We start from the raw sequence: 26,130 nt of genomic DNA, 5'->3' as shown, positions 1-26,130 counted from the left end.
ATGGTGGAATCTAAAAGAAGAAAAACAAGCCATTTTCAAAGAGAAAGTAATCACCCAGTGTGTGTGGGATAGAGAGGGGGAAGCTAACCAAATGTGGGATTCCATGGCTAGTTGTATCCGAAAAGTAGCAAAAGAGGTATTAGGAGAGTCCAAGGGCTTTGCCCCACACCAAAAGGAATCTTGGTGGTGGAATGAGGAGGTACAAGCAAAGGTGAAGGCTAAGAAGGAATGTTGTAAAGCCTTATACAAGGATAGGACCGATGAAAATGGTGAAAGGTATAGAAAAACGAAGCAAGAGGCGAAGAAAGCTGTGAGAGAAGCTAAGTTAGCGGCTTATGACGATATGTATAAGCGACTAGATACCAAAGAAGGAGAGTTGGATATCTATAAACTAGCTAGAGCAAGGGACAAGAAGACAATGGACCTAAACCAAGTGAGGTGCATCAAGGATGAGGATGGAAAGGTTCTTGCTACAGAGAACGCGGTTAAAGACAGATGGAAATGTTATTTTCATAATCTTTTCAATGAAGGACATGAAAGGAGTGCTTCTTTAGGGGAGTTGAGTAACTCAGAAGAGTGTAGAAACTACTCTTTTTATCGTAGAATCCGGAAGGAAGAAGTGGGTGTAGCTTTGAAGAAGATGAAGCATAGAAAAGCAGTAGGCCCAGACGATATACCAATCGAAGTGTGGAAAGTTTTGGGAGAGACAGGTATAACATGGCTCACTAACCTTTTCAATAGGATTTTGAAAACGAAGAAGATGCCGAATGAGTGGCGAAAGAGCACTTTGGTGCCTATCTACAAGAATAAGGGCGATGTACAAAATTGCATGAACTATAGGGGTATTAAGCTAATGAGTCATACAATGAAGCTCTGGAAGAGAGTCATTGAGCATAGATTGAGGCAAGAGACACGGGTTTCGGACAACCAATTCGGGTTCATGCCAGGGCGCTCAACTATGGAGGCAATCTATCTCTTACGAAGATTGATGGAAAGATATAGAGATGGGAAAAAGGATTTACACATGGTCTTTATAGATTTGGAAAAAGCGTATGATAGGGTCCCAAGAGACATTCTTTGGAGGATTTTAGAGAAGAAAGGAGTACGAGTAGCATATATCCAAGCTATACAGGATATGTATGAAGGAGCAAAGACTGTCGTAAGAACTCATGAAGGACAAACCGAAAGCTTTCCCATAACTGTAGGATTACATCAAGGCTCATCCTTAAGTCCTTACCTTTTTGCGTTGGTAATGGATGAGTTAACAGGACATATTCAAGGTGATATTCCTTGGTGTATGCTTTTCGCAGACGATATAGTGTTGATAGATGAAACTCAGGAAGGGGTAAATGCAAAGCTTAACCTTTGGAGAGAAGTGTTGGAATCTAAAGGTCTTCGCCTAAGCCGATCAAAGACAGAATATATGGAGTGCAAGTTCAGTGCAAATGGAGGCCAAAACGAGTTAGGGGTGAGGATCGGAGATCAAGAAATACCAAAGAGCGACCGTTTTCGTTACCTAGGATCTATCTTGCAAAAGAACGGAGAATTAGATGGAGATCTCAACCATAGAATACAAGCTGGATGGATGAAGTGGAAGAGTGCATCCGGCGTGTTGTGTGACCGCCGTATGCCACTGAAGCTCAATGGAAAATTTTATAGGACGGCAATAAGGCCGGCGATGCTGTATGGCACAAAATGTTGGGCGGTGAAGCATCAACACGTACACAAAATGGGTGTAGCGGAGATGAGGATGCTTCGTTGGATGTGTGGGCACACGAGAAAGGATAAGATTAGGAATGAGGATATCCGGGGTAAAGTAGGAGTAGTCGAAATTGAAGGAAAGATGAGAGAAAATCGGTTACGGTGGTTTGGACATGTGCAAAGAAGGCCTACTGACGCTCCGATTAGAAGATGCGACTATGGGACAGAGGTTCAGGGCCGAAGGGGCAGAGGAAAACCTAGGAAAACTTTGGAAGAGACCCTAAGAAAAGACTTAGAGTACTTGGATCTAACGGAGGACATGACACAGGACAGAACACAATGGCGTTCTAAGATTCATATAGCCGATCCCACTCAGTGACTTGGATTTTCCAAGTCTCCAACCGAGAAGTTTTCCTCATTCGGGAAATTAAGGGAACACTACCTCAACCTATATGCTCCACTCACAAAGCTTCAACATACAAGCTTCAACAAAAGAAAATTCAAAGAACTTAGCGAAGAAGGCTTTGGTGTATTTAACACAATACGTTGAAATGAAGGAAAGCTTATTTATTGATATCCCCGATAAGTTACAAATATGTACATATACTGGAGTCAAATTAAACAAACAAGAGGGAGCCTTCACAAAGGTTGCTTAGGAGAAGTCTCAGCAGTCGGTAGAGCCCCAGAAAGAGAAGGCACCGGAGGGGGATCATTCGGAGCCTCAGTACTGGACAAAACCCTAGAATGAGGAGGCATCAGAGGTTGATCATTTGGAGCTTCATTACGCGGTACAGCCCTAGAAGACGAAGGCAATAAATGCCTTTGGAACAAACCCACAAATCTCTGATGATCAAGTAAAACCTGACCATCAGATTCTTTCATCTGGTCAAGCTTCCTCTTCATGTTTGTAGCATAGTCATGTGCGAGCCGGTGCAACTGTTTATTCTCATGCTTGAGCCCTCTAATCTCCTGTTTGAGACTCATCACTTCAGCCGCCAATGATTCAACTTGGCGGGTTCGAGCAAATAGGCGTTGGGCCATATTAGACACAGAACCTGCACATTGAACACTGAGAGCCAGAGAATCCTTAACAGCCAACTCATCAGACCGTTTGGAAAGTAGTCTGTTATCTTTGGGAGTGAGAAGGTTCCTGGCCACTACCGCAGCGGTCATATCATTCTTCATCACGGAATCCCCAACGGTAAGAGGACCAGTAGGGGAGACGAAGGATGGGCGCCATATGTTGTCTGGAGAAGGCGGGGCTGCCTCTTCAACAAGGTTCAAGTCAAAACGACGGTCGGAGGGGCCAGACATTTTCAAAGGTGTTGAAGAGAGAAGAGGTCGGACAAATCAAGATCTTAGAAGTGCAAGAATGGAGCTTCTACTGGTGGATATTCAAGTGTGCTTTGGAACTTAATGTCAGCCCCTATAAAAATCTGCACTCGACGAAGCTTCAGAAATCGAAGAGGCGCTTGCTCAGAAATCGAAGAGGCGTTTGCTTTCTCAAAAGCTGGGCTACTCAGAGACCACGAGGGTCGATCTCAGAAATCGAAGAGGCGTTTGCTTTCTCAAAAGCTGGGCTGCTCAAAGACCACGAAGGCCGATCTCAGAAATCGAAGAGGCTTGCTTTCTCAAAAGCTGGGCTGCTCAGAGACCACGAGGGCCGATCTCAGAAATCGAAGAGGCACCTACTTTCCCAGCCTTGTCAGCACCTGTCACACGCACACTCAGCTTTGCGGAAATTATGGGCATTCTGTCGAAGATTTCTGACGAAGTAGAAAGCACATGAATCGCACTGTTCAATCACCCACTTCCCACACGCAACAGTAGCTCATGGGTACCACAGATAACTTTGCCAAAGTTCTCTGACAAAGTTGAGACACGTGAAGCTTGCAGCTCCCACTACATCGCTCTGACCAAGAAGGGTAAAAGAATTACAAAGAAACAACACTAACAAAGTTTAAACACATAAATTTTGAAGGTCTAGCTACCATATTATTACCCACAATGGTAAAGGAACAGTACCACTGCTGGATAATTGGAAAGTCCCGGTGTGTCAACCTCTGTGCTTCGTGGCAAGGTAGACTAGCAAACATGCCCAACCTGTACTCACATTCGAGAAAACACTCCCAACAAGATTGCTTGCTCCAAAATCGAAGAGGCACCGCCCTCCGAATCTCGAGAGCCAGACTCCCAACATGATTACTTTCTCAAAAATCGAAGAGAGGGTAAAGGAACAGTACCACTGCTGGATAATTGGAAAGTCCCTGTGTGTCAACATTTGTGCTTCGTGGCAAGGTAGACTAGCAAACATGCCCAACCTTTACTCACATTCGAGAAAACACTCCCAACAAGATTGCTTGCTCCAAAATCGAAGAGGCACCGCCCTCCGAATCTCGAGAGCTAGACTCCCAACATGATTACTTTCTCAAAAATCGAAGAGAGGGTAAAGGAATAGTACCACTGCTGGATAATTGGAAAGTCCCTGTGTGTCAACCTCTGCTTCGTGGCAAGGTAGACTAGCAAACACGCCCAACCTTTACTCACATTCGAGAAAACACCCCCAACAAGATTGCTTGCTCCAAAATCGAAGAGGCACCGCCCTCCGAATCTCAAGAGCCAGACTCCCAACATGATTACTTTCTCAAAAATCGAAGAGACACCACTCTCCGAATCTCGAGAGCCAGACCCCCAGCAGGATTGCTTTCTCAAAAATCGAAGAGGCATCGTTCTCCGAATCTCGAGAGCCAGATCCCCGACAGGATTGCTTGTTCGAAAATCGAAGAGGCACCACTTTCCCAACTTCAAGAGCTGGATCTCCTTAGATAAAGCTTGTCTGTAATCTTCACACGCAACATCAGCTTTCCAGATACCACAGACCACTTTTTCAAAGTGCTCTGACAGAGTTAAAACATGTGAAGCTGGCAGCTCCCACTACCGTGCTATAACCAAGCAGGGTAAAGGAATAGCATTATTACTTGATGTTAGGGAGACTCCTATATATGTCGACCTCCATCCCTAACGGACAGGCAGACCTGCAAAAATGCTCAACCCTTTCTCTTATCTGAGAGGGCACTCCCAACGAAGCCTTTCGAAATATTCAGTTTTCTTTCCCCCCGATAATACCTCTGTAAACAAGCTATACTAGAGCAAGAATATCTCATATCATCAGGGTTAAAAGCAAGAGTATCCCATATCATGCTTTTTCCCTGTCTTTTCCTTTGGCCTTGTTCTTACCTGCAAGACAAGGAGAAAGAGAGCAATCAGTCAGCACTTGGAATCAAGCTTCCAGCCAGGAACTGACTGCGTGGAACCCCTTACCTGATTACTTACCTGGCATTGCTCTCGAGTACTCATCTTCAACATCTTATGCTTCCAGGGAAGATACCACATCTGCCTGAGGAACAGATAGGGCAAGTGAGAAGGATACAAGGAAGCATGTGGAGACAAGCGTAACAGCACACGTGCCGATACATCCACTACTCTGTCAAAAGCAAAAGTATCCCATATCAGCAGGGTCGAACGTACTCTAGATTTGATGGACTTGTTTTGACCCTCAAATTCTTCAGTCGGCCTTATACTCTGGAGGAAACCAGAAAACCATCCAGCCCAGTTCAAGAATAAGCCTGTGGAAAGTTACTTCTTCAAAAGCAAAAGTATCCCATATCATCTCTCCTCATTTTTCTTCTCTTTATCCTTCATGCTGCCTGCAAGATAGGGAGAATGTGAACAATCAGCCGGAGCTCTGATTGCTTACCTTGTCTGTCACCTCTTTCAGCAGATCCCCTAGCTCGGCGACTTGGGGGACTCCTACTACATGGTTTGTATCGCGCTTGACCAAGCATGAAACTACAAGTAAGCTTCAAGTGAAATTGATACATTACCTTGTGCATCTCCACCAGTTACAGATACCACCCCTGGATGGAGGAAGAGTACTTCCAGAGAAGATGCCACATCTACCTATGAGACAGATAAGGCAAGTCAAGACGATACCACACTCCGGTACTTAGAAGTTTCGTGGCTACGAGATCATTCTCCCACAATATTTCCTAATGTCATTTGTACTAAATCATTCACTTGTACTCACTAAAGGAGAGCTTGAACCTATGTACTTGTGTAAACCCTTCACAATTAATGAGAACTCCTCTATTCCGTGGACGTAGCCAATCTGGGTGAACCACGTACATCTTGTGTTTGCTTTTGTGTAAACCCTTCACAATTAATGAGAACTCTTCTATTCCGTGGACGTAGCCAATCTGGGTGAACCACGTACATCTTGTGTTTGCTTTCCTATCTCTATCCATTTATATACTTATCCACATTAAGGACCGGAGCAATCTAGCGAAGATCACAAAAAGTGACCGTTTTCGCTACCTAGGATCTATCTTGCAAGAGAACGGAGAATTAGATGGAGATCTCAACCATAGAATACAAGCTGGATGGATGAAGTGTAAGAGTGCATCCGGCGTGTTGTGTGACCGTCGTAGGCCACTGAAGCTCAAGGGAAAATTTTATAGGACGGCAATAAGGCCAGCGATGTTGTATGGCACAGAATGTTGGGCGGTGAAGCATCAACGTACACAACATGGGTGTAGCGGAGATGAGGATGCTTCGTGGGATGTATGGGCACACGAGAAAGGATAAGATTGGGAATGAGGTTATCCGAGGTAAAGTAGGAGTAGCCAAAATTGAAGGAAATATGAGAGCAAATCGGTTCCGGTGGTTTGGACATGTGCAAAGAAGGCCTACTGACGCTCCGGTTCGAAAATGTGACTACGGGACAGAGGTTCAGGGCCGAAGGGGTAGAGGAAGACCTAGGAAAACTTTGGAAGAGACCCTAAGAAAAGACTTGAGTACTTGGATCTAACGGAGGACATGACACAAAACCGAGCGCAATGACGTTCTAGGATTCATATAGCCGACCCCACTTAGTGGGAAAAGGCTTTGTTGTTGTTGTTGTTGTTGTTCCGTATGTCACTTTTAAACTGCTAATTCAGTATAATTCTCAATATTTATCTCCAGAAAACACTAAATTGATGTGTTCTGAGTGATAACAAGGACAAAAATATAAAACTGAAAAAAAACCACAGATTTTTATTTCACAACACAGTACATTTATAAGCACTGTATCAGCGACTAAGATTCAGCAGAGGAGCTGCCATCTCCCATGATCTGGAGGTAAATTAGGTTCAGGAATGTTGCTAAAGTTAAAACCGGCTGATAGCAATGGGACTACTCACTATGTGTTTCCCATCGGAGCATACCAGGCGAGCAAATATGTCTGTACCAGATGGCATGGCACTGGTAACAAAAGTCACAGTATAAGTCTTCTTCTCATATGCTCGACTGAAACATAGTGGTTTTAGTTCAACCAAGGTCTTCACTGACGTTGCGAGTTTTGGGTCTATAAACACAGAGACCTTGTATCTTGCTGGTGGACCAACATTGGTTAGAGTCCTCGTGTATTTATTGGTACCTGCTCCCCCGCTGCCTGAATTGGTGTATATGTAAAGCATATCTGCCAAATTTGACACCAGCTTCAAAGACGAGCAGTACCATTGGGAATGGTCATCTTTAAAACTTGCTGGCATATTGGACTTGTCCTTGTGAATGATGTATGTCTTCTTCATTTGCTGCTCTCTCTCGTCTTCTATGATTGCGGAGATGTGAGAGAGAAGCAGAAGCGCAAGTGCTACGGGAAGTATGAAAACCGACATTCTCATCTTCTCAATCTTTGCTAGTCTGAGAGCTTCCGAGTTTCTGGTAAATATGGGACTCTTTCTCCAGTTATCATCTTTCTACTTTGTTCTGCACATGAGAATTGACAGTGCCAGAGATCCCCTTCATATGAAACTCACGTGAGAAGATGGATCTGTTTTTGCACAACGAAGTGTTCAATTTTTTTTTAATTTTCCTCTTTTTTTTCGATATTTTAAAATAAAATATTTCCGTATGTTAGTTTTTCAATTTTTTAATTTCAAAATTTTGGGGCTTATTGGGTATCAAACGGCCCAACGGCATCACTGCTGTGGCTCCCTACATTTGGACTGGCCTCGCGGGCCCCACGACAGAAAACTTAAAAGGGCAATTGACAGTACGCAGCCGAACGGTGGGGGAGAGTGGAGAAACTGTTTTGGCTTTTGGGCAACATTGGTGGCATTGCCCTCCACCAGTGGAATGGCTGGTTTGGTATTGCTGTGCTTTGAAAAAAATTTGTTGTGAGAATAAGCGATTGTACTGTGAGAATAAGCGGCTGTAAAATAAATCAGCAGAGCGTTTGATAAACTTTTTTGTAAAAACACTTTTGGAAAAAAAAGTAGTCTGATAGTGAGTCTTTTCATTAAAGAAGCACGGTAGCTCCGTGTGCTTTGAAAAAAAAGCCAGTTTTCCAAAGCTACAAATAGCAGCTTCAGCTTTTTCCTTTGATTTCAGTTTATTCTCACAGCAGCTTCCAAAATAAGCCCTTTTTTTTCAGTTTACCAAACACCTAAAACCCCCACAGTTTTTTTTCATAGGTGTTTTTTTTTTAAGCACCTCACTCCCAAACTAGGTCGAAGTGGGATTTGATTCACATTTGCAGATATGTTTCTTGGACAGGACTGAACTAATATGCTCCATTCATGAATGGATGTGGATAAGTGGTCCAATTCACATTTGCAGGTTTCGAGTCGTGTAACTTGTCGTGTTCGGAATTTGCATCCCGACGTGTGATGATTACAATATGATCCCCGGTGTTCTTTCTTTTAGGGGAAAAAAAAGGTGAAAAAAGGGGCCCAAAAGTGAGAAAATGGAAGATTAGATCATCTAGTTTTAGTTACATATCATATATATGAACACATACTGGTAATTCTTTTCATTGCCCTTATGTCAATTCCTTATACAGTTTCCTGTACAATTAATTTTCCATCTGTTATTCTTTCTCCTTTTAATTTCAACTGAAAAAATAAACATCAATCGGGTACATTCGCCGATTGCTACGATACAAGAGAGGTACAGGATTATTTCACAACATAATTACAAAGAAATATACGATTGGGTTTCTTGCAGGAACCTCAAAACCCCTGATCTGAGTTTGATCAGTTCTTCAATGCTGTTAAATTAGTTCCAGCTGAAAGCAATTGGACTACCTACTGTGTGTTTCCCATCGGACCATGCCAACCGAGCAAAGCTGTTTGTACCAGATGGCGAAGAACCTGCAACAAAAGTAACGGTATATGTTTTCTTCTCGTATGCTTGACTGAAAGTCAGGGATTGTGGTTTGACCGAAATCTTCACTGATGGCGCCTGTGAAGATACCGAGACCTCGTATGTTCCTGGGGTACCCACATTGGTCAGTGTCCTTGTGTATTTTACAGTTGTTGATGCACCTGTCCCGCCCCCTTTGCCTGAAGATGTTTCTAGAGGAACAGCAAAAGACGGGTAATTAAAATCTCTGAGGCTGTATTTCTTGCTTGTATCACAAGTGAAGTCTTTGTGAGTGGTTAGTTTGATCTGACTTGAGCTATAATTCAAGGCGCAGAGGAAGCTGAAGTAGTCCTCGACCGCATTATCATAAACAAGGCCAGGGTCGAGGGCTGCCACCGGATCCACATGCCCAGCACCATAATCGAAAGGCGTTGCAGGATTTCCAGTTGCTACATCTATGATGGTTTCTCCAGTTTTGTATGCTATGTAGGATGTGGTCATGAGTGCAGACTTGATGGCTGCAGGGCTCCATTCTGGATGAGCAGCCTTGACAAGGGCGGCCAAACCACTCACATGGGGGCATGACATGGAAGTACCTGAAATGATGTTGAAGTCGACCCTCCTCTTGTCTTCATCCAGTCCGGTTGGTCCAACGGCACCAGTCCACCCAGCAAGGATATTTACTCCCGGTGCTATTAGGTCTGGTTTCAGTATTTCGGGAGTGAATAGATTTGGTCCTCTGGAGCTGAATGATGCCACCACAGGCGAGGGCTGCACACCTAACTCCGCGTCTCCAAGCGCAATTGTGGCTGTGGGATTAGAATCAGAGGCAATATAGCTTTTTATTGCAGCACCAGCTATCGCACCAACTGCTGCTGCAGGCAGTAGATATGCATCCGCAACAAGTTCTTCTCCGTAATCATCAGTGTTCGTCAAAATCATCCCTAAGCCACCGGCCTGTTTCACCACCAAACTCTTTTGGGCCCTAGGCGTTCCCCCTCGATCACATACCACAATTTTCCCTGCAACCTTTGCAGGAATCAAACTTTCAGGAGCGCATAGCTCGCCATCGGAGGAGTTACTTGCATCGCGAGCATATACAAGCGGAAGTAATCCACCAGATAAGGATGTTCCCCCGTAGAGCGATATACCTCTGAATTTCTTTGCACTTCCGAGGCTTACAAAAGCCGGGAAATCCCTGTCTAATGTTCCAGCACCGACGGTGGTTATCCAAGGCGCAACGTTGGACAAACTCCCCGCTTCCGGCCCACCATTACCAGCTGAACACGACACAAGGATCCCCTGTGCAACGGCTGAGAAAGCTCCGATAGCAACAGTGTCTTTGTAATAATCAGTTAGTGGTCCCCCGATAGACAAAGATAAAACATTGACACCGTCTTCAATGGCCTTCTCCATTGCAGCTATGATATCAGAGCCGAAACACCCACCAAGCCAGCACGCCTTGTATGTGGCCACTCGAGCTTGTGGAGCCATCCCTCGCGCTGTCCCCGAAGCATAACCAAAGAGGCTAGCTCCTGAAACTGCGGAGCCGGCTGCAGTGGATGAGGTGTGAGTTCCGTGGCCATCGTCATCTCGTGGTGATTTCGATTCTGTTTTCACATCGATTGGTCCAAATGCAGCTTCATACCCTTTTGAGAAAAACCTCGCGCCAATGAGTTTCCGGTTGCAGCTCGAGGAGTTGAAGTTTGTTCCCTCCTCACACACCCCTTTCCAGCCACTTGGTACCGCCGCGAGACCTGTGTCATCGTAGCTTTTGATCTCAGGCCACACGCCAGTGTCCACCACTCCGACTATCAAATCACTCGCTTTATCCGTCGCTGGTAAGAGGGCTTCACTCTTTCCCAATCCAAGAAACTCGGGCGTCCGTGTTGTATGCAGCTCGTACCTCCTTTCGGGCAGAACGGACAGAATTCCCGACTGCTTCTCAAGCAGCCCAGCTTCCTCGGCGGTTAGCCTGGTGGCGAAGCCGTGGAATATGGTCTTGTAAGCGTAAAGCATGTCGGCTGAATCCGACACGGATTTCAAAGACGAATCATACCATTGGAAACGATCATCTTCAAAACTTGCCGGCATTTCGGACTTGTCCATGTGAATGATGTAAGTCTTTTTCACCTGCTGCTCTCTCGCGTCGTCTTCCGCAATAGCGGAGACGTGAGAGAGAGCAAGAAGCATGACTGTTAGCAGAAGCATGAAAGTGGATATCTTCATCTTCTCAGTTTTCTACAAGCTCTGAGATTTTCTGAGTTTTCAGGGAAGAGAGGAGGTGCTTTTCAGTGCCAATGGAAGTGCTTTTCACGTAGCACTGAGAGATTCTGTTTGATACTTCTCCCCTATTTAAATATTCTCCACTTGAAAACTAATGGTGGGAAATTAAAATCATATGAAATCAGATTTTATTTTGTATTTTTTATTTTTTTGTTATTGCGTTCTCTTCTTTTTTAACAAACTCAGAGGGTAAGGTACTGCATACGCCTACTCTACCTAATGACATTTTCAGATGAATGGATATTTTTCACTAAATTTGTCACCGTGCTGTTACTTTTAGGCATGAGAAAATTTGACATGTAATTGGACGATGAGCTGAGTTGGCAATATCTGAAGCCTATCATCGGATGGTACGAGGACAAATTAAAATACATAGCTTGTGATACACTTGTAATACAACTATTTTAGCGTCTTGATCGTATGTAAGTTTCTCTGATTCTGGTTGCAAGCGACTTTGCTTCTTAATTTGGATTGTGAAATGGATTTTTTGGCCATCACATAAAACTGATATTGACCTACAAACAAATTAGGTGTATATTGCGCTTTCGAATGATTAATCTTGGACAATACATTACGAGCACCTTTTTGGTTATTTATCGTCTAATTTTGATCCTGATAACCCTTTCCACATTATGGTAATCATCATCCCTTCATCCGATAATTGTAGTGGAAATCCAACTTACATTAGCATTAACATTAATTAGGCTATTGTGGGCTGCTGAGGATGATGATTATCTAGTGATAATAAAACCAGAGATATCAACATTGTACACTAAATTTTAGTAACCAACTGACATTGTCGTCCTTCATTTGATACGAATAGATAAGGTTCATTGTACACCGGTATCGTGAAACAAATGAAACATCAGTTAGTAACTAATATTTAGTATAATAACGTTGGTGCCTCTATTGCCACTAAAAAATAACTCTTAAAAACGATAATTGATGCATTACTTGTAAGCCTCTCTTTTGTAAATGTCAACAATTATCAGCATATTGAAAATGAAATAATATTGGTGGTCTAATGTGACCATGCATATTGCATGGTAGTGGTAGAGATAGATAGCGTATATTAATCTAGTTTATCTTGTGTGAATTATGCACTAATACTAGTTCATACTTCATAATAACCTAACTTAGACTGTGGTATTTATTAATATAAAATTTAATCATGGAAGTAAAAGACAAGCAAGTAGTGTGTTTATATCCTTGATTGGACCACCTCCTCCTAAGTCCATTAGCTGGAAAATGGACCTTACCACCAATAATCCATGAGTGGAAGCTCTGATCGGATTCGTCCTTATGTTGTTTAGTGCGTAGCAGAAAGTTTGGAAGTGTAAAATTTGGCCGAAATGATTGACAACATGCGATGGCAATGTGAACTTTGTTAATCAATTTGAAGTTGCGATTAGCAACGATTGTCAAGATTTTCAGATAATCAGAACAATGGTCTATTATTAATTACACCATTATTATTTTAACTTGTATTTAATCACCTACTAGAACAACACGGTGTGAGGACAATTAATTTATCGATTGTCTTTTATTTTGCCATATTTCCGATGTAAGATCGTTACAATAATGTTCAACAATGATATATCGTGTCAAAGCAAGCAATACTTTTTTTTCTGTCTTTTTTTCTCATTAGTACAAGCAAGCAATTTGTTATTGAGTTGTGAAAGAAAGAATCACCAGTCTAGCTAGGTTGCTTACGGAATATTACTTTTGCGGCCCCCTACATTGTTTTTGCCTTCTTCTAATTGTCCTCATCGGATCTCTATCACTCAATCTGCTAATTATTTGCGCTATAAACCCTAAAATTAACTTTAAATTAATGGACTGCTTCCAAATTTCCCTTGTAATATAAAACCGTCTACGTGCATTCTGTAAACGTAATTAAGAGCTTAATCACATGTGATAATCTAGATGCAAAAAGCTTACCGGAAACCGGTTGGGCGATGCGTGCTTGCATGAAGCAACTGCTACATGCATAATTAACAGTTACGTAATTTGTTGCTGAAATGTCATTTTCTCTCCCACCCAATGACTGCAAATAATTAATTAATTAGAAAATTAGAAGGTGGTCTTAATTAGTCAATTATCGTTTGATTGCTTATGTATATTGCATTGTTTATTATCTGATTAGAACACACAACCAGCAGTCTTCATAAACTCTCTCTCTCTCTCTCCCTTTCAATAATTAGCATCATATATTTGTTAATTTTATCAGAATAAAGAGTAATTTTGTTCATCATTGATCGTAATATACATATATATTTATTTTGAAAAAAAAGGGACAACTGATGGTAAACCATGGTTATTCACTCATATTGGGGTCGGAGGAGGTTAATTGGGAATTACACCTTACTCGTGACCACCGTCAAGCACATCCACAACTTACAAATTATCAAACCCTCCCTTTTGAGAGCTGCCCTCAAACATTGTATGGGACCATCAACTCGTTGGTTCGCATTCTTTTTCTTTGGGGTTTTCTTCAAACCAGCGAGGCAAATTGGAAATAACCGACTAATTTATCGGGATTCAAGACCCCATGATTAATTTGCTTTTGTCTTTTAGCTCAACAAACTATTTTTTTTGTAAATGAAAATCTTATTGTTATTTTAGACCACGTATAAAAAATCTCCCACGTAAAACTTTTAATTGGGACCATGAATATAAAATCTTCACGTAGAAACATACAAAAACCCTAACTGTGGCCTTCAGCATTATAGTCGGTCCGGGTCAGCTTGCGTTCAACAGGAAGTTTCCAACGCTCGGCCTCACTCGCTACAGTCCGTACCATTATATGGTCACGGCGAGTACACGGGTATTAATTCTATCAAAATTTTCCACTCATGTCCCACGCAGATAACAATTCATACAGGTACCGTTTGGTATGTGGGACGGGACGGAATGAAATAGGATGAAGCATTCCATCTCACGTTTGATGCGCTTAAAACGGGTGGAGCATGCTGTTCCATCGGACGAATTTTGGATGAATTTTCGTTTCACCTCAACCTCTGGAACGACTCGTTCCACATTCGTAGAACACAAAATTATAACCTCTCCGTCTCCTTCTTTTTCCTCATTGTTTCCATCCGAGGGCATCTTTGCTCCCTCTCCGTTCTATCCCGTCTCGTTCCGTCTGCATACCAAACAATACCACAAGAAACCATTGTACATGGACAAATGTCTTGGACAAAATATCTTAATCTGAAGACATTTGTCCATGTATAATGGTTTTTTGTATGAATTGTTATCTGCGTGGGACATGAGAGGAAAATTTTGATGGAATTAAAACTCGTGTACTCGCCGTGACCATTTAATGGTATGAATTGTAGCAAATGAGGTCGAGTATTGGAAGTTTCCCGTTGAAACACAAATTGTGTGGAAATTACCGAGACTGTAAAACTTGCCCGACTTTTTCCTGATACAAATAATAATTTACTTTAAACTAAAGTGAGTGGATAGAGATTTGACCTCAAATGCATAGAGAGTTTACAGCACCCACACTTGCATGTTTAGACATTAATTTTTAGAAGGGAGACTTTGGATGCGGTCCCTAGTTATGAACAGTCTTTGACTAAAACCTTATTGGTTTTCAATTTTTGATCCAAGTCCCTGAAATTAATTGATAATTTATTTCTATGTACGTTACTATATTTTTTAAATTAAAAATTAAAATTTATAGTTGTTTATAGTAATGAGATTTTAAATAAAAAACCATAATTTGTGGGATTAAAACTATTAAAATATAAATATACTATTGTGTGTGTGTGTGTGTGTAAACATGGGTACATTCATAAAAATAACCAAAAAATTATTGTATCAAAACATGGGTACATTCTTCAAAATGGGTACATTTAGCAAAAATAAAAATGGGTACAAATAAATAAATAAATATGGGTACAATACAAATAAAACTTTAAAAAATATGGGCACAAAAAGAAATTAATATATGGGTACAAATTAAAACTGAAAGGAAAATTGGTACAAATTAAAAAAGGGTTGCAAATTAAAAATGGGTACAAACTAAAAATAAAAATATATGATAAAAAATTTAGCCATAAATATAAATATACTAATTGTAACATTTTTAATATTAAATGAATAAATTTAGAAATAAAAAATATTTTATTATTGAAATAATTAATGATATTATTAATACAAAGGACCTTGATCAAAAATTGAAAAGTAATAAGGTTTTAATCAATAGAGTAGTAAAAATAAGGATGAAAACCTAATTACTCCTTTTTAGAATATGTATCTAACTTATCCAAATATTTTTCTAGTGCATATCACTAAATACATCTTATACACACACCTGAATAATAGCCGTTAGATTGAAATTGACGGACATGATGAATTATTTCGTTTATACTTGCAACCGGGTGTAAAAAAAAAAAAAAAAAAAAAAAAAAAAGGTTTTGACTGGAAAAAAGAAAAAATTTCCCCGTACCTATGGGTACTGTAAGTCTAACCTTTCTAACGTACAAGGATTTGCAGGATGTAAAGCTCAGAAAACACAATTTTCCCACAATACGTGTAATGAATTGAATTCACGCCCATGGTGGCAGTGGTGGGGGCGGCATGAAATGGTGGCATTTGTGGGAGCCGCCGTGAGCAGACCCAAAATTAGGTTGGTGATTTGGAGGGTTCAAATTTTGGTGGATGTTTGAAGTCCAATTTCAAAACACATAAAATCTCAATCTGAGTTTTACGCTTTTGACCAGGAAAGGATTTTTTTGTTCCTGGAACTCAGAATGGACAGATTGGAAATGACCACTCGGGTTGTAACTCTTCTACTGGGTCAAAAGAACCCGGTTGTAACTTGAGCTACATTTCCATATTAGCCGTTGAGATTCATCTAACGGCTAACAAAAAAATTGTGTAATTAGCCATGTACACTAGAGAAGCCCTCCTAATTTGTCGCCTTAACCCGACCCAATTGCCCTCTTAGTTCTTTTCTTTCAGGCCCATACATCTCGGTTTTTTTTTATAAGAAAAACCCAAATTCTCCGTTCTTTTTGTTTTAAACCTCTAGGAAAGAAAAGGAATGGACCATAGACTACTAGACCCAATACAAGTCGTATACAGTGCACAAGGCTCCCGCTTTACGCAGGGTCTGATAGAGGTGAATGTCGGCTAGCCTTACCCCTATTTATGGAGAGGTTACTCCCAAGTCTCGAACCCGAGACCTACCGCTCATGGGCGAAGGCACTTGCCATTGCACCAAGTGCGACCTCTTACCAAACCCTATACAAGTATTGACACAAAATGCCACAAGCAGAATTATAATGCAGCAACTTTGAAGCCTTGTGGTCATGCAAATCGCCATCACCACCAGAATCAAGCTGGCACCTGTCATCGTAATCACGCAGATCTGCAACCGTACCCTCCCCCCCTCCGGCCCTCTGGCCAATCTGCTGTGCAACTCTTAGAAACTCATGCCCTATGACAGACGATGCGCCTTATAAATTTAAGGAACCTACCTCATTTCGATAGGGTCTTTGATCAAAGCCCTCTCTGCTGCAGTGACCATCAAGGCCCTTCACGGTTTGTAAAGAGGAAGACTAAAACGTCATAGAACTCAGCGGTGAGTTCTCTTTTCTCTCACTCATTCTCTCTCCCTTTGTTATACTAATCTTTGGAATATTTTGCCTTTCGAAGGTACGATTGTAATAGGACGAAGTCATGGCAAGGAGCAATGCAGTTTCATGGAACCTCATTTTCTTGGCTACGGGGTTTTTTAGTTATGTAGCTGTTGAAGCTACCAGAGAAGGGATTCAAGGGAGGGCTCTGATAGACAAGAGACTTGGTTTGGAACATGGGATAAAGAATTGGCACGGTGAGGAGGCTACTTCTTCTCAAGGGCTGAAAGTAGATGGTTACGGAGGTTATGGCTCTGGTGGTGGTGGGGGCTTTGGTGGTGATAGTGGCGGCGGCATGGGGTATGGTGGTAATGGTGGTGGATTTCATAATGGCGGAGGATTTGGTAATGGCAGTGGAGGAGATGGCGGAACTGGGGCAGGCACAGGCCCAGGTTATGGTGGTGGGGTGGGTGGTCATGATGAGAAGATGAACAAGGTCCATGGAAATATTCGGTGATTTTACTAGAAAAGATAAAATAACTATATTCCAATTTAGAATGGCTATGGGGACAAGAAGCAAGAAAAAACAAATAAAATGTCGTAGTTCTCTTCTATAGTTCTTAGTTTGCCATCTTTATAGCTGTAATTCAAAAGTATTTCCCCCTTGTATCGGTAATATAGCGGTTACATGGAATAAAGTTAGTTTGGTTTGTATACAAGGTGTGTTGTTTCACTTAAGCAGAGAAGGATGAAGGGCAGGAAGAACAGATGTTACACACCTCACAGTGCTCACACAGTTCAGAACTTGAATAAACTATGCTGACTGCACAAAAACGAAATTTACATGCCACCAATCGTGTGACCAACAATAACAATGGCATAATTCGATGCCTAAATTGCAGAAGAAAAAAAATCAACTAAAAACGTTGTAAAAAGTATATATGTCAATAATTTAACTTCAACCGCAAGGAAATGACAGTGCCAGGTAACAGAGACAAATCTCATCCATGCATAACATAATTTGTACTGGGAACTAAGAAATGACCCTGTTCTTGGAGGGGTTAAAGAGTCAAATAGAATATCGGAGGGGTTAAAGAGTCAGTATGCAGTTCTCGGACTATTGGCAAACGACTCCCTTGCGTGTATGGTGGTGTATATAGAAGGGAAGAAACAACAAATGTTTTGAGAATAGCACCTGCGGTTTGGAAGATCAAGATGCAGAACAATGCTGTCATTTCAATGTAATGTTGAGTTCATAAAGCTACAATGGATGCTAAGATTCCTCATCATTGAATGTACGAACGATGCTAAGTCCGTGTGACTCGTGAAGAACTAGGAACTACAAGATAAGAAAAGCAAGACATGGGATAAATCCGAACCATATTAAGAAGCAATTAGCTGGAGCATTTTAAAACAACGGGATTATCAGTCAAGACAGTAAAAACAGAAAAATGCGTCTTCAGAAACAATGCAAATAAAATGTGCGTTGCTAATAAGACTAATTTCGTCACGCAGATCACCGACAATATAAGATACAACAACATTACAACAACATGAATGCGCTCATACGTTCTCATATTTCATTTCACACACATTGCCATTTTATTCTTGTTTTTTTTTTTGGGAATTTCCGCCCCTACTTAGTGCGATAAGGCGCTGATGTTGTTGATAATGGTGTTTATATATCTTGGTTGTATTTCCATCAATTTTCCAGAATCGAGACAAGTGAAAACAAGTACACAGATATGGATAGCTACACAAATTAATTATATTAACAGAGGGAGAGAGATAACAGAAAGTCTAGTACCACTTGCCACACTCTCAACAGTTGAGAGCCGTTGGATACCTGCACATACATGGCCACGGCCATTCGCCAACCGATCAATCGTGTCCCTCAGATCTCACCGCCGCAGCATATTCATCATCCAGCTCACTCTTCTCAATCCCTTCCCAATCATCCTCGTCACTGAAATTTCCCGATTTAAACTCACTGGCCGCCACGTGTGCCTTCTCCTTAGCTTCATTGGAATCCGCAACCCTAACCTCCTCCGATTGTTCGGCAACGACTTCGTTTCCTGCTGATTTCGCGCCAATTTCTTCCACTTCGCTGTTATCCGAGCTTCCGCGATCAAACTCCATCGCTTTCACCACCGAAAGCTTGTCCCCGCCATCCGACGACTTCTCCGGCAATCCAACCGCCGCTGACGACTTCTCCGGCAATCCAACCGCCGCTGACGACTTCTCCGGCAATCTAACCTCCACCGACTCTTCCTCCAACACCTCCTCCGGCAATCCGCGGCCTTCTCGACGATCCTGCAGTGGCTCTGCAATCTCCTCAGCCCGATGAACCGTTTCCCCTTCGAATCGAAGGACATTCACTTGTCCGACAAACTCCACGCTCCTCTGACTGCGAAAAGCCCCTTCCACTTTCAGCCTCCTCTCTTCGAAGCTGACCTCCTCCGCACCAACTCCTTCACCGCCGCCATCCCCGAATTCCGGCTCCGATTCCCGGCCAGCAACCGCCATGGCGACGAGCTTGGCGACGAGGAACGAGAGGATCAGAGCCAGCGACGCCGTCAGAAACAGGTCCTGGACGAGCTCCATGGTGATTAATTACTACAGTCCAAAATTCTGCAAACAGCGAATTGAAATCGAAGGATGAAAACAAAGAGAGATTAAAAGCGATTGGGCGATGAGTTTTAAAAGTTAATTAATAGTAATAAGTCATAGGTGAGCAAAGGGAAAGGGATATTTGCAGAGCAGAGCGAAGCATATTCTGATGTTTTATTATTGCTTTTTTCGCTGCTTTGCCTTGCCCCTGCCTCACTTTTTCTGACGGACACGTTTCCGTTACCTATTGGACGTGGTCAAATTGTCCATGCACTTACAGTCCTTGTGAAGCTACTTCTATCGACTCTGTATCGTTTCAGACCAATAATACAAGTTATAACTTCCTTATTTAGTTAATAATTGGTTTGATATATAGTTCTTTGGATGTTCATATTTTATACACGTTTTTCTTGTGAAGTAAGAAAAAAGTTTAGATTAATTGTTTAGTCTGTTTGATAAGACGTTAACAAATGTATAATACGAATTTTAAAGAATTATTATTAGCATTCTTAAATTTCAACTGCACTTCTTAAAAGTGTTTTTTTATTTATAAATATAGAAAGTTTAGAATGATAAATAAGAATTTTAAAGTACCAATAATAATTTTATTTATTATTAAATAATATAAAATTAATTAAAATTAAAACTATAAGATATAATAACGTTTTAATATGCGTATTGATATTGTATGACAAAAATAAAAAATAAAGAAAAAAAGTCTCGCAGAGGGTAAGCTTTTTGGAGGTCAAATTTGTCTTTTTATTGATGCGTTTTCGTTCTTATCCTGCCCCATGCATTAAATGTGGGACGGCGGGCACTGAGTGATCGGTGGGTATTTGGAGGTTTGAATAACGGTTGGTGGAGTCATGTGAATTGTTGCTGCGCCTTTTTATCTTCGGCACAGGTCGTGGTCAGCTTGGTGGACTTAGGATTTAGACCTTTGGGAGGGGGAGGGCACCCACTCACTCAAAGAATCAGGGTCTTTTTCTCACTTTTTCGACTTTACTTTTGGGACTCAAGGAATCAGCCAATCAGATCATTAAGGTGGGGCTCTCTTGGGCTTTATAACTTGGGCCTTCTTTTGAGCGAGATAAGTTGGGCTAAGAGATGGGGTTCTATCGGATCAAAGTGTGAAGTGATGAGTTAGGATTTGTTATTTGGTGACGAAGTGCTCAAAAAGTGGGTTGTATCCGACGAGATGGTCAATAGGTATTTATTTAGTTAAACAAAGGTTAATTTGTGTGTAGATATACGTTATTTGTGGTGATGAGTGGTGATGTTTGTGTTTGTGATGGTGATGATGGTGATATATGGAATATGCATGGGCACCTTCAATAAAATTGGTAATGTGATGTGCATTGTCGAAGTGAGGTTACAATGGATGCTTGAGCGATTCATCGTTCCTTCTCTCTCTTGGGTGGCATGGGATCTATCATATATAGGAGAGATTTTTCAGCGTGCCCAGAATACGGACACAAAAAAAAAAAAAAAAAATTCTCCACTTGTATAATAAAGTATAACATACCAACTTGTGTTCCAAACACATTAAAACCTCTTAGAGTGTATCTATCTACAAGTATATATAGGCACTGCAATTTGTTGTGAGCTCCAGCTGTACAAGAATCACTAGTGGCATAGCACTACGTATGGTATGAATTCGTTTGTTTTTTAACAAGCAAACGATAGGGTGAATTGAACTCCAAAAAAAAAAAAAAAAAAACGATATGATGAAAACAAATTGTTTGGTTGGTATGGCGTGAACAAAGACTTTATTACATTTCAAGATGTCATCGTAACATCTCAAATTAATAATATGATATCAATAAAAAAATGTTAAAAACACATGACATTATATTGTTTTTTAGGACGTGGGCATTCCGAGAGCGTAGGTAAGTCCTCAGTGTGAACAGGCCAAGCTGACCTAAAGGCTGAGGGGAAGTTTCTTGGTAGGCCTTGGATATATGTGGTTTCTTTTCTGGCTCCAACAATACCTAATTGACGAGAGTGATCTATATATGTCCTTTTCATCATCTCAACTTCTTGGCCATTCTTAAAACTAAAAACATTCTTCTTATTCTAGCAGCAGCATTAAACCTGTCCTAGAATCATTCAGAGACCAAGAAGAAGAAGAAGAAGGAGAAGACATGGGAGGAGGCAACGGCCAGAAGTCGAAGATGGCTCGCCAGAGGAACATGGAGAAGCAAAAAAATGCTGCCAAAGGTACTCATCACCCCTCCCATCTTCTCAGTTTGGTTTTTTTTTCAGAAACTAAATTGTGAATATATGGTCTATTTATATGAATCAAGAGACGTTAGTTGTGATGAATTCATCTTAGAATTCGATTTCTTTGTGTTCTCTAACCCATATTCTAGGCCACAAAACTGAAATATAGCTTCAGAAAGAGGGAATATATGAGTTAGTAAACGATTTGTGTATCTCTTGACACGCAGGCAGCCAGCTTGAATCAAACAAGAAATCAATGACAATTCAGGTAAATGAAGCTAATTGGCACCGAAATTTCATTCTAGTTTGGGCATTTGCGTTGTTTCTGATGCGAGGTACTGACTGATGATTGCAGTGCAAGGTGTGTATGCAAGTGTTTATTTGCACCACGAGCGAGGTGAAGTGCAGGGAGCATGCAGAAGCAAAACATCCCAAATCTGATGTGTACACATGTTTCCCTCATCTTCAAAAATGAAAAGTTCTCGACCAGAAAAGAATAAATTGTAGAAATGTGTGTGAAGTTCACTGTGGAGGTTCTGCATAAAGATCCTTCCTAGACTCTTGGATGTTAATTAGCTGAAAGCTATTTGGGGAATATGTTATAAAAGTGCTTGTTTGTTGGTTGATTGAAGGTTGTTTCTGGAAATTCGATTGTTGTTTTAGCATGCATATGGACCAACATAATCCGAAATCTAAAATATGCCAACCAAAGAAAACAGGTTTTGAGTGAACATCACAATTATGTGTTCGGAAAAGAAAGAATATCGTCATTAAAATTTCAAATAATGAATGTAATGAACAACCTAAGTTAGGTAAATATCTTCCTTCAGTGATTATTACAGGCTACAAGGAAAGACAGAGGATAAAAGTTTTTTTACCAAAGGATTCAATTGGAGTCTGGTGTTACTGCGTCTGTATCCAGCTATTTTCTGCACTTCTCACTTGGGAGAAGTATGCATGATCCTGAAACATGGAATACGTTAACCTATTATTTTCAAGTATAACGATAGACCCTGAGCATGTGCAAAATGTGAAGGTACCCGATGGTGACAATTTTGTTTTGTGCTTAACGGTTGAACATAATATGGAATTCAACTACTTAACATTATGTATCTGAGCAATAATATAGACATATGTTAAACTCGCATGAAGGAAAACGAAAGGGAATGAAATGAAACAGCAGTTAATCTTAAATAATATACCATTGCTTCTCTTGCTGTAAGCCTTTCCTGGTGATCATATCGAAGAAGCTTATCTAGAAAATCAATGGCCTGGACATCACGAAAAAAAGGACCAAATAATCACCAGTGAGCAAAAGAAGATGAAGAAGGAAAAAAAAAACCCAAAAGAAAAATACCTCTGGAGAAACCAGATGCTGATTTTCTGCATTGATAAATCTTGACCATGGCTTCTTATTGTGCCTAAATCAGAATAAAAAAGAAGGAAGAATGTTGTGTGAGTATGGCAGAGACAATTGCTTTTTGTTCATTTGACTCCTTGAAATATTTGTTTGTCCACGAAAAGAAGGCGACATCAGAAAAAATAAAAAGACGAGAAATTCATTTTACTGTATACATTTGGTGATACAGCCACGAAGTTTAACATCATCTGACGAAAAGACAGACAAAGCGATGCCTTTTCTTTCAACCATAATGATTAATCATTGAATGAGAAGTATACCTTCCAACAAGAGCCTCGAGCTGAGGATCAAGCACAAGGTTATATTTATTCAAATATGCATTTAATTCGTCTGTTCCAAGAACCTGAAGAAGATTTCATCTACATAAGATAACAAGTTATGTGAATATGGACACTCTAATGCTATGATTTCTGACGGTTTGTGAAACCCCAGTGCTGCAAGGATATAACAGTAAATGTATGTCAACTTACAGACAAAATGGAAAACTCAACAATCTTGAGGCAACTTTTAAATTAGTTTTGGTGTATTGAAGGGCTAAGACATATAGATTATGCATTGCCTATACTAAGATCTTCGAGCCAAGTATGAAACCAAAAATACCTTAGCAATTTTTGCTAGCTGGTCCTGATTGTCACGACCATAGAAGAATTGTTCCTTGCGAAAGATCTGCAAGGAAGAGAACACTTTGTTTCTGTCATGATCAACAAAATGTAGCAGCTAGAGAAAACCTGAATACACAGTAACAACAGGGAAGCGTAAACCCTCACCATTCCTGCAAACATACAGCCAAGGCTCCACAAGTCTAACGAATAGTCATAATCTTGCAAATCCACAAGGAGTTCAGGCCCCTTATAGTGCCTGATAAACAGCATTCAAATTTATAAACTTTCTGCAAAGCAAACAGAGAATTCGCACGTTGACAATGTAAGTTGGCATTAAACTAACTATAAACCCTTTTGCCATCAGACACCATCGAATCTGTTGGTAATAAACTTTAGTCTCGCTGCAAGTTGTGTTTGATAACTGTTCGAGCAATAACTGCACAAGGCATCATCTTCTTCACAGTCCCTACAACTATTATATCCTTAGTTTATCTCAGTCCCTCCGACTATCATTCAAGTTAAAGAAATTATGTCATGTTTACTCAACTTATGAAAGATTCTTGCCCGAGTTGTCCAAATTTTGGGTTGAATGGGTTGATCCAACCCAAGTCGTACACTCCTACTTGTAGAGGAAACAAAAGAATGAAAAGATACATGTCTTTCAAGAATCTAGAAGAAAAGTAACAATTCAATACCAAAGTTAAACGATCAAAGAGATTCCACCTTGAAGCTACCCGGACATGGTACTCCTTGCCAGGATGGTAGAATTCAGCGAGACCCCAATCAATCAAGCGAAGTTTTCGGAGCTCATGATCGATCATAACATTGTGAGGCTTGACATCTCGATGCATTATGCCCTGTGAATGGCAGTAATCCAATGCCTGCAATTAGGAGACCAGCTTTTGATTAGCTACGTTTGCAGCAGCTAAACCAGGACAAGTCAGAATCATGACATTCTTTCACACAATTAAAAGACGGATTGCTGCCAGCAAAAGCATGTGTACCGAAGTGGTTAGAAAATTAATTGTTTAGCAAGAGGATCAGATGACAAAACCTTGAGAAGTTCATATATATAGTAGCGAATGTCATAATCCGTCAGTGTGGGGTACAACACTTTGAAATCTATACTGTTCACATATTCAAAGATCAAGCTAGGAGTTTTTGAATGTTCATCTCTAACAATATCAAGCAGCTTCACAATATTTGTACCACCACAAAGATTCTGCAGTATCTTTATCTCCCTTTTAATCTGCATGAATACCAACAAATTATTGTATCTCAGTTAAATTAGATAAGGAAATACAGAACAAAACAAGTTGAGCGTATCCACAGGGGAAGAAACCCCCGACGAAACAAAATGGAAACACTGAAAATCACTCAAAGGTAGGGCAATGTATATCCTAAAGTACAGGGTCAACTTAAGAATTCGCGCACCTTCTTTTTCTTGACGGGTTTAAGGATCTTGATAACACATTTTTCATTGTTGGTGACATTCACACCTTCAAAGACCTCACTGTATTTTCCTCTTCCAACCTTCCGAACAACCTCATAGTCACCTTGTTCACTGAGCATATGAAAAACAAACAAGAAATAAGAATTGGGAAATTGCACCTTTGAAATATCATGCTGAAAATTACTAGAAAGAATCTCTAAAATCACTTATCCAAAGAGCATTGCTTCTTAAATCACCAAAACAACGCTTTCAGACAACCAAAAGTGCTTTTGCGCTCAAATGTCCCGAGCGGGCCCCTGGCATGAGTAATTCTACAACAACTTTCGCTATCAAATGAAGTTCAATGACACGGAAATTTCAGTAGAAACAATGCAGCAAACATAGAACAAACAACATTTTTATTTTCCCTTTAAATTGGGATTTTTCTCTCAACCTATGATCTAAGAACCCTAACATTCCTGATTAACATAATCATGTCTAATTAAACAATAAAAATAATTCATTTAGTATTAAATTGCGAAGGTTATTGCAATTAGATTAGATTATTACCCCCATTGAAGAGTGTGAGATTCGTAATCCCAGTAATCTCTTGGGCGCTGAACGTTGACGTCCGCGTAGACGCGAGCCCTGGACATTGCCCTCTCTCTCTCCCTCCTTTATTTCAATTACGCTCGAAGCTCGACGTTCAGACGGACTGGTTCATCAGGGCGGCAGATGCTTCCCGGGAAGGCGTTATGGGTTTCCGGAGTTTTATTTACCATGGGTCAACTGTAACTTATTTACCACTGGTAATTCATGTTTGACTTTTGGGCCCTTCAAACATGATAAAGTTCATGGCCCTTGAAACCTAGTCCACGTAAAACAGACAAACAAGGGACAACTTAAGAACAAAATTATCATGACATGGGCTTACGATTCTAGTCCCTAACCCACCAATAAAACTTCCCCACGAACACCAACGTCGCAATCAGCGTGACACAGAAAAGGACATCGGCCCAACGGAAAAACCGACATTTGGCGAATACATAATCGCGTCGGTTGAGTTGGGTGAACGCCAAA

At 40.8% G+C, this 26,130-nt stretch overlaps 5 protein-coding genes across 7 annotated transcripts; 2 read left to right on the top strand and 3 right to left on the bottom strand.

Moving 5' to 3' along the window:
- Positions 1 to 8,539: 8,539 nt before the first annotated feature.
- Positions 8,540 to 11,277, bottom strand: LOC126601185 (subtilisin-like protease SBT1.7). Its single transcript, XM_050267862.1, has one exon. The coding sequence runs from the start codon at positions 11,113 to 11,115 to the stop codon at positions 8,800 to 8,802; it is 2,316 nt and encodes a 771-aa protein (XP_050123819.1). The 5' UTR covers positions 11,116 to 11,277; the 3' UTR covers positions 8,540 to 8,799.
- Positions 11,278 to 16,471: 5,194 nt separating this feature from the next.
- Positions 16,472 to 17,496, top strand: LOC126601212 (glycine-rich RNA-binding protein blt801-like). The gene is made up of 2 exons (XM_050267892.1): positions 16,472 to 16,768; positions 16,843 to 17,496. Exon 2 carries the CDS (start codon positions 16,867 to 16,869, stop codon positions 17,278 to 17,280), a length of 414 nt encoding a protein of 137 aa, XP_050123849.1. The 5' UTR covers positions 16,472 to 16,768; positions 16,843 to 16,866; the 3' UTR covers positions 17,281 to 17,496.
- A 929-nt stretch (positions 17,497 to 18,425) lies between these two features.
- LOC126601209 (acyl-CoA-binding domain-containing protein 3-like) lies at positions 18,426 to 19,722 on the bottom strand. The gene is made up of 2 exons (XM_050267887.1): positions 19,618 to 19,722; positions 18,426 to 19,394 (listed from the first exon to the last, which is right to left on the bottom strand). The coding sequence occupies exon 2, from the start codon at positions 19,365 to 19,367 to the stop codon at positions 18,645 to 18,647; it is 723 nt and encodes a 240-aa protein (XP_050123844.1). The 5' UTR covers positions 19,368 to 19,394; positions 19,618 to 19,722; the 3' UTR covers positions 18,426 to 18,644.
- Positions 19,723 to 21,359: 1,637 nt separating this feature from the next.
- LOC126601216 (uncharacterized protein At2g23090-like) lies at positions 21,360 to 22,222 on the top strand. Its single transcript, XM_050267895.1, has 3 exons — positions 21,360 to 21,593; positions 21,824 to 21,864; positions 21,952 to 22,222. Exons 1-3 carry the CDS (start codon positions 21,518 to 21,520, stop codon positions 22,069 to 22,071), a joined length of 237 nt encoding a protein of 78 aa, XP_050123852.1. The 5' UTR covers positions 21,360 to 21,517; the 3' UTR covers positions 22,072 to 22,222.
- Positions 22,223 to 22,335: 113 nt separating this feature from the next.
- On the bottom strand, positions 22,336 to 25,920 carry LOC126601205 (casein kinase II subunit alpha-2-like). Of its 3 annotated transcripts, none has more exons than XM_050267882.1 (11): positions 25,621 to 25,920; positions 25,308 to 25,397; positions 25,053 to 25,182; positions 24,673 to 24,867; positions 24,342 to 24,499; positions 23,784 to 23,874; positions 23,617 to 23,682; positions 23,277 to 23,359; positions 22,954 to 23,017; positions 22,799 to 22,867; positions 22,336 to 22,559 (listed from the first exon to the last, which is right to left on the bottom strand). In XM_050267882.1, the coding sequence occupies exons 1-11, from the start codon at positions 25,704 to 25,706 to the stop codon at positions 22,500 to 22,502; spliced, it is 1,092 nt and encodes a 363-aa protein (XP_050123839.1). In that variant the 5' UTR covers positions 25,707 to 25,920; the 3' UTR covers positions 22,336 to 22,499. The 3 variants fall into 3 exon arrangements, with proteins under 3 accessions (XP_050123839.1, XP_050123840.1, XP_050123841.1); XM_050267883.1 differs by having other exon boundaries at positions 25,308 to 25,382; XM_050267884.1 differs by lacking the exon at positions 25,308 to 25,397 and having other exon boundaries at positions 25,621 to 25,915.
- Positions 25,921 to 26,130: the final 210 nt, after the last annotated feature.

This window comes from Malus sylvestris, chromosome 15 (assembly GCF_916048215.2).
Source record: "Malus sylvestris chromosome 15, drMalSylv7.2, whole genome shotgun sequence".
NCBI classification, from domain to species: Eukaryota; Viridiplantae; Streptophyta; class Magnoliopsida; order Rosales; family Rosaceae; genus Malus; species Malus sylvestris.
The sequence above is the reverse complement of the archived record's forward strand: the minus strand, read 5'-3'. Positions and strand labels throughout refer to the sequence as shown.

Bases quoted from the DNA above. Each gene is read 5' to 3' on its own strand.
- LOC126601205 (XM_050267882.1), bottom strand. From the start codon at position 25,706: ATGTCCAGGGCTCGCGTCTACGCGGACGTCAACGTTCAGCGCCCAAGA. The intron at 25,183-25,307 runs GTGATTTAAGAA...TCATATGCTCAG, and splicing joins TGTCTGAAAGCGTTGTTTTG to TGAACAAGGTGACTATGAGG. The intron at 22,560-22,798 runs GTATATTATTTA...TCCATGTTTCAG, and splicing joins TTACAGCAAGAGAAGCAATG to GATCATGCATACTTCTCCCA.
- LOC126601185 (XM_050267862.1), bottom strand. From the start codon at position 11,115: ATGAAGATATCCACTTTCATGCTTCTGCTAACAGTCATGCTTCTTGCT.
- LOC126601212 (XM_050267892.1), top strand. From the start codon at position 16,867: ATGGCAAGGAGCAATGCAGTTTCATGGAACCTCATTTTCTTGGCTACG.
- LOC126601216 (XM_050267895.1), top strand. From the start codon at position 21,518: ATGGGAGGAGGCAACGGCCAGAAGTCGAAGATGGCTCGCCAGAGGAAC. The intron at 21,594-21,823 runs GTACTCATCACC...CTTGACACGCAG, and splicing joins GCAAAAAAATGCTGCCAAAG to GCAGCCAGCTTGAATCAAAC. The intron at 21,865-21,951 runs GTAAATGAAGCT...TGATGATTGCAG, and splicing joins AGAAATCAATGACAATTCAG to TGCAAGGTGTGTATGCAAGT.
- LOC126601209 (XM_050267887.1), bottom strand. From the start codon at position 19,367: ATGGAGCTCGTCCAGGACCTGTTTCTGACGGCGTCGCTGGCTCTGATC.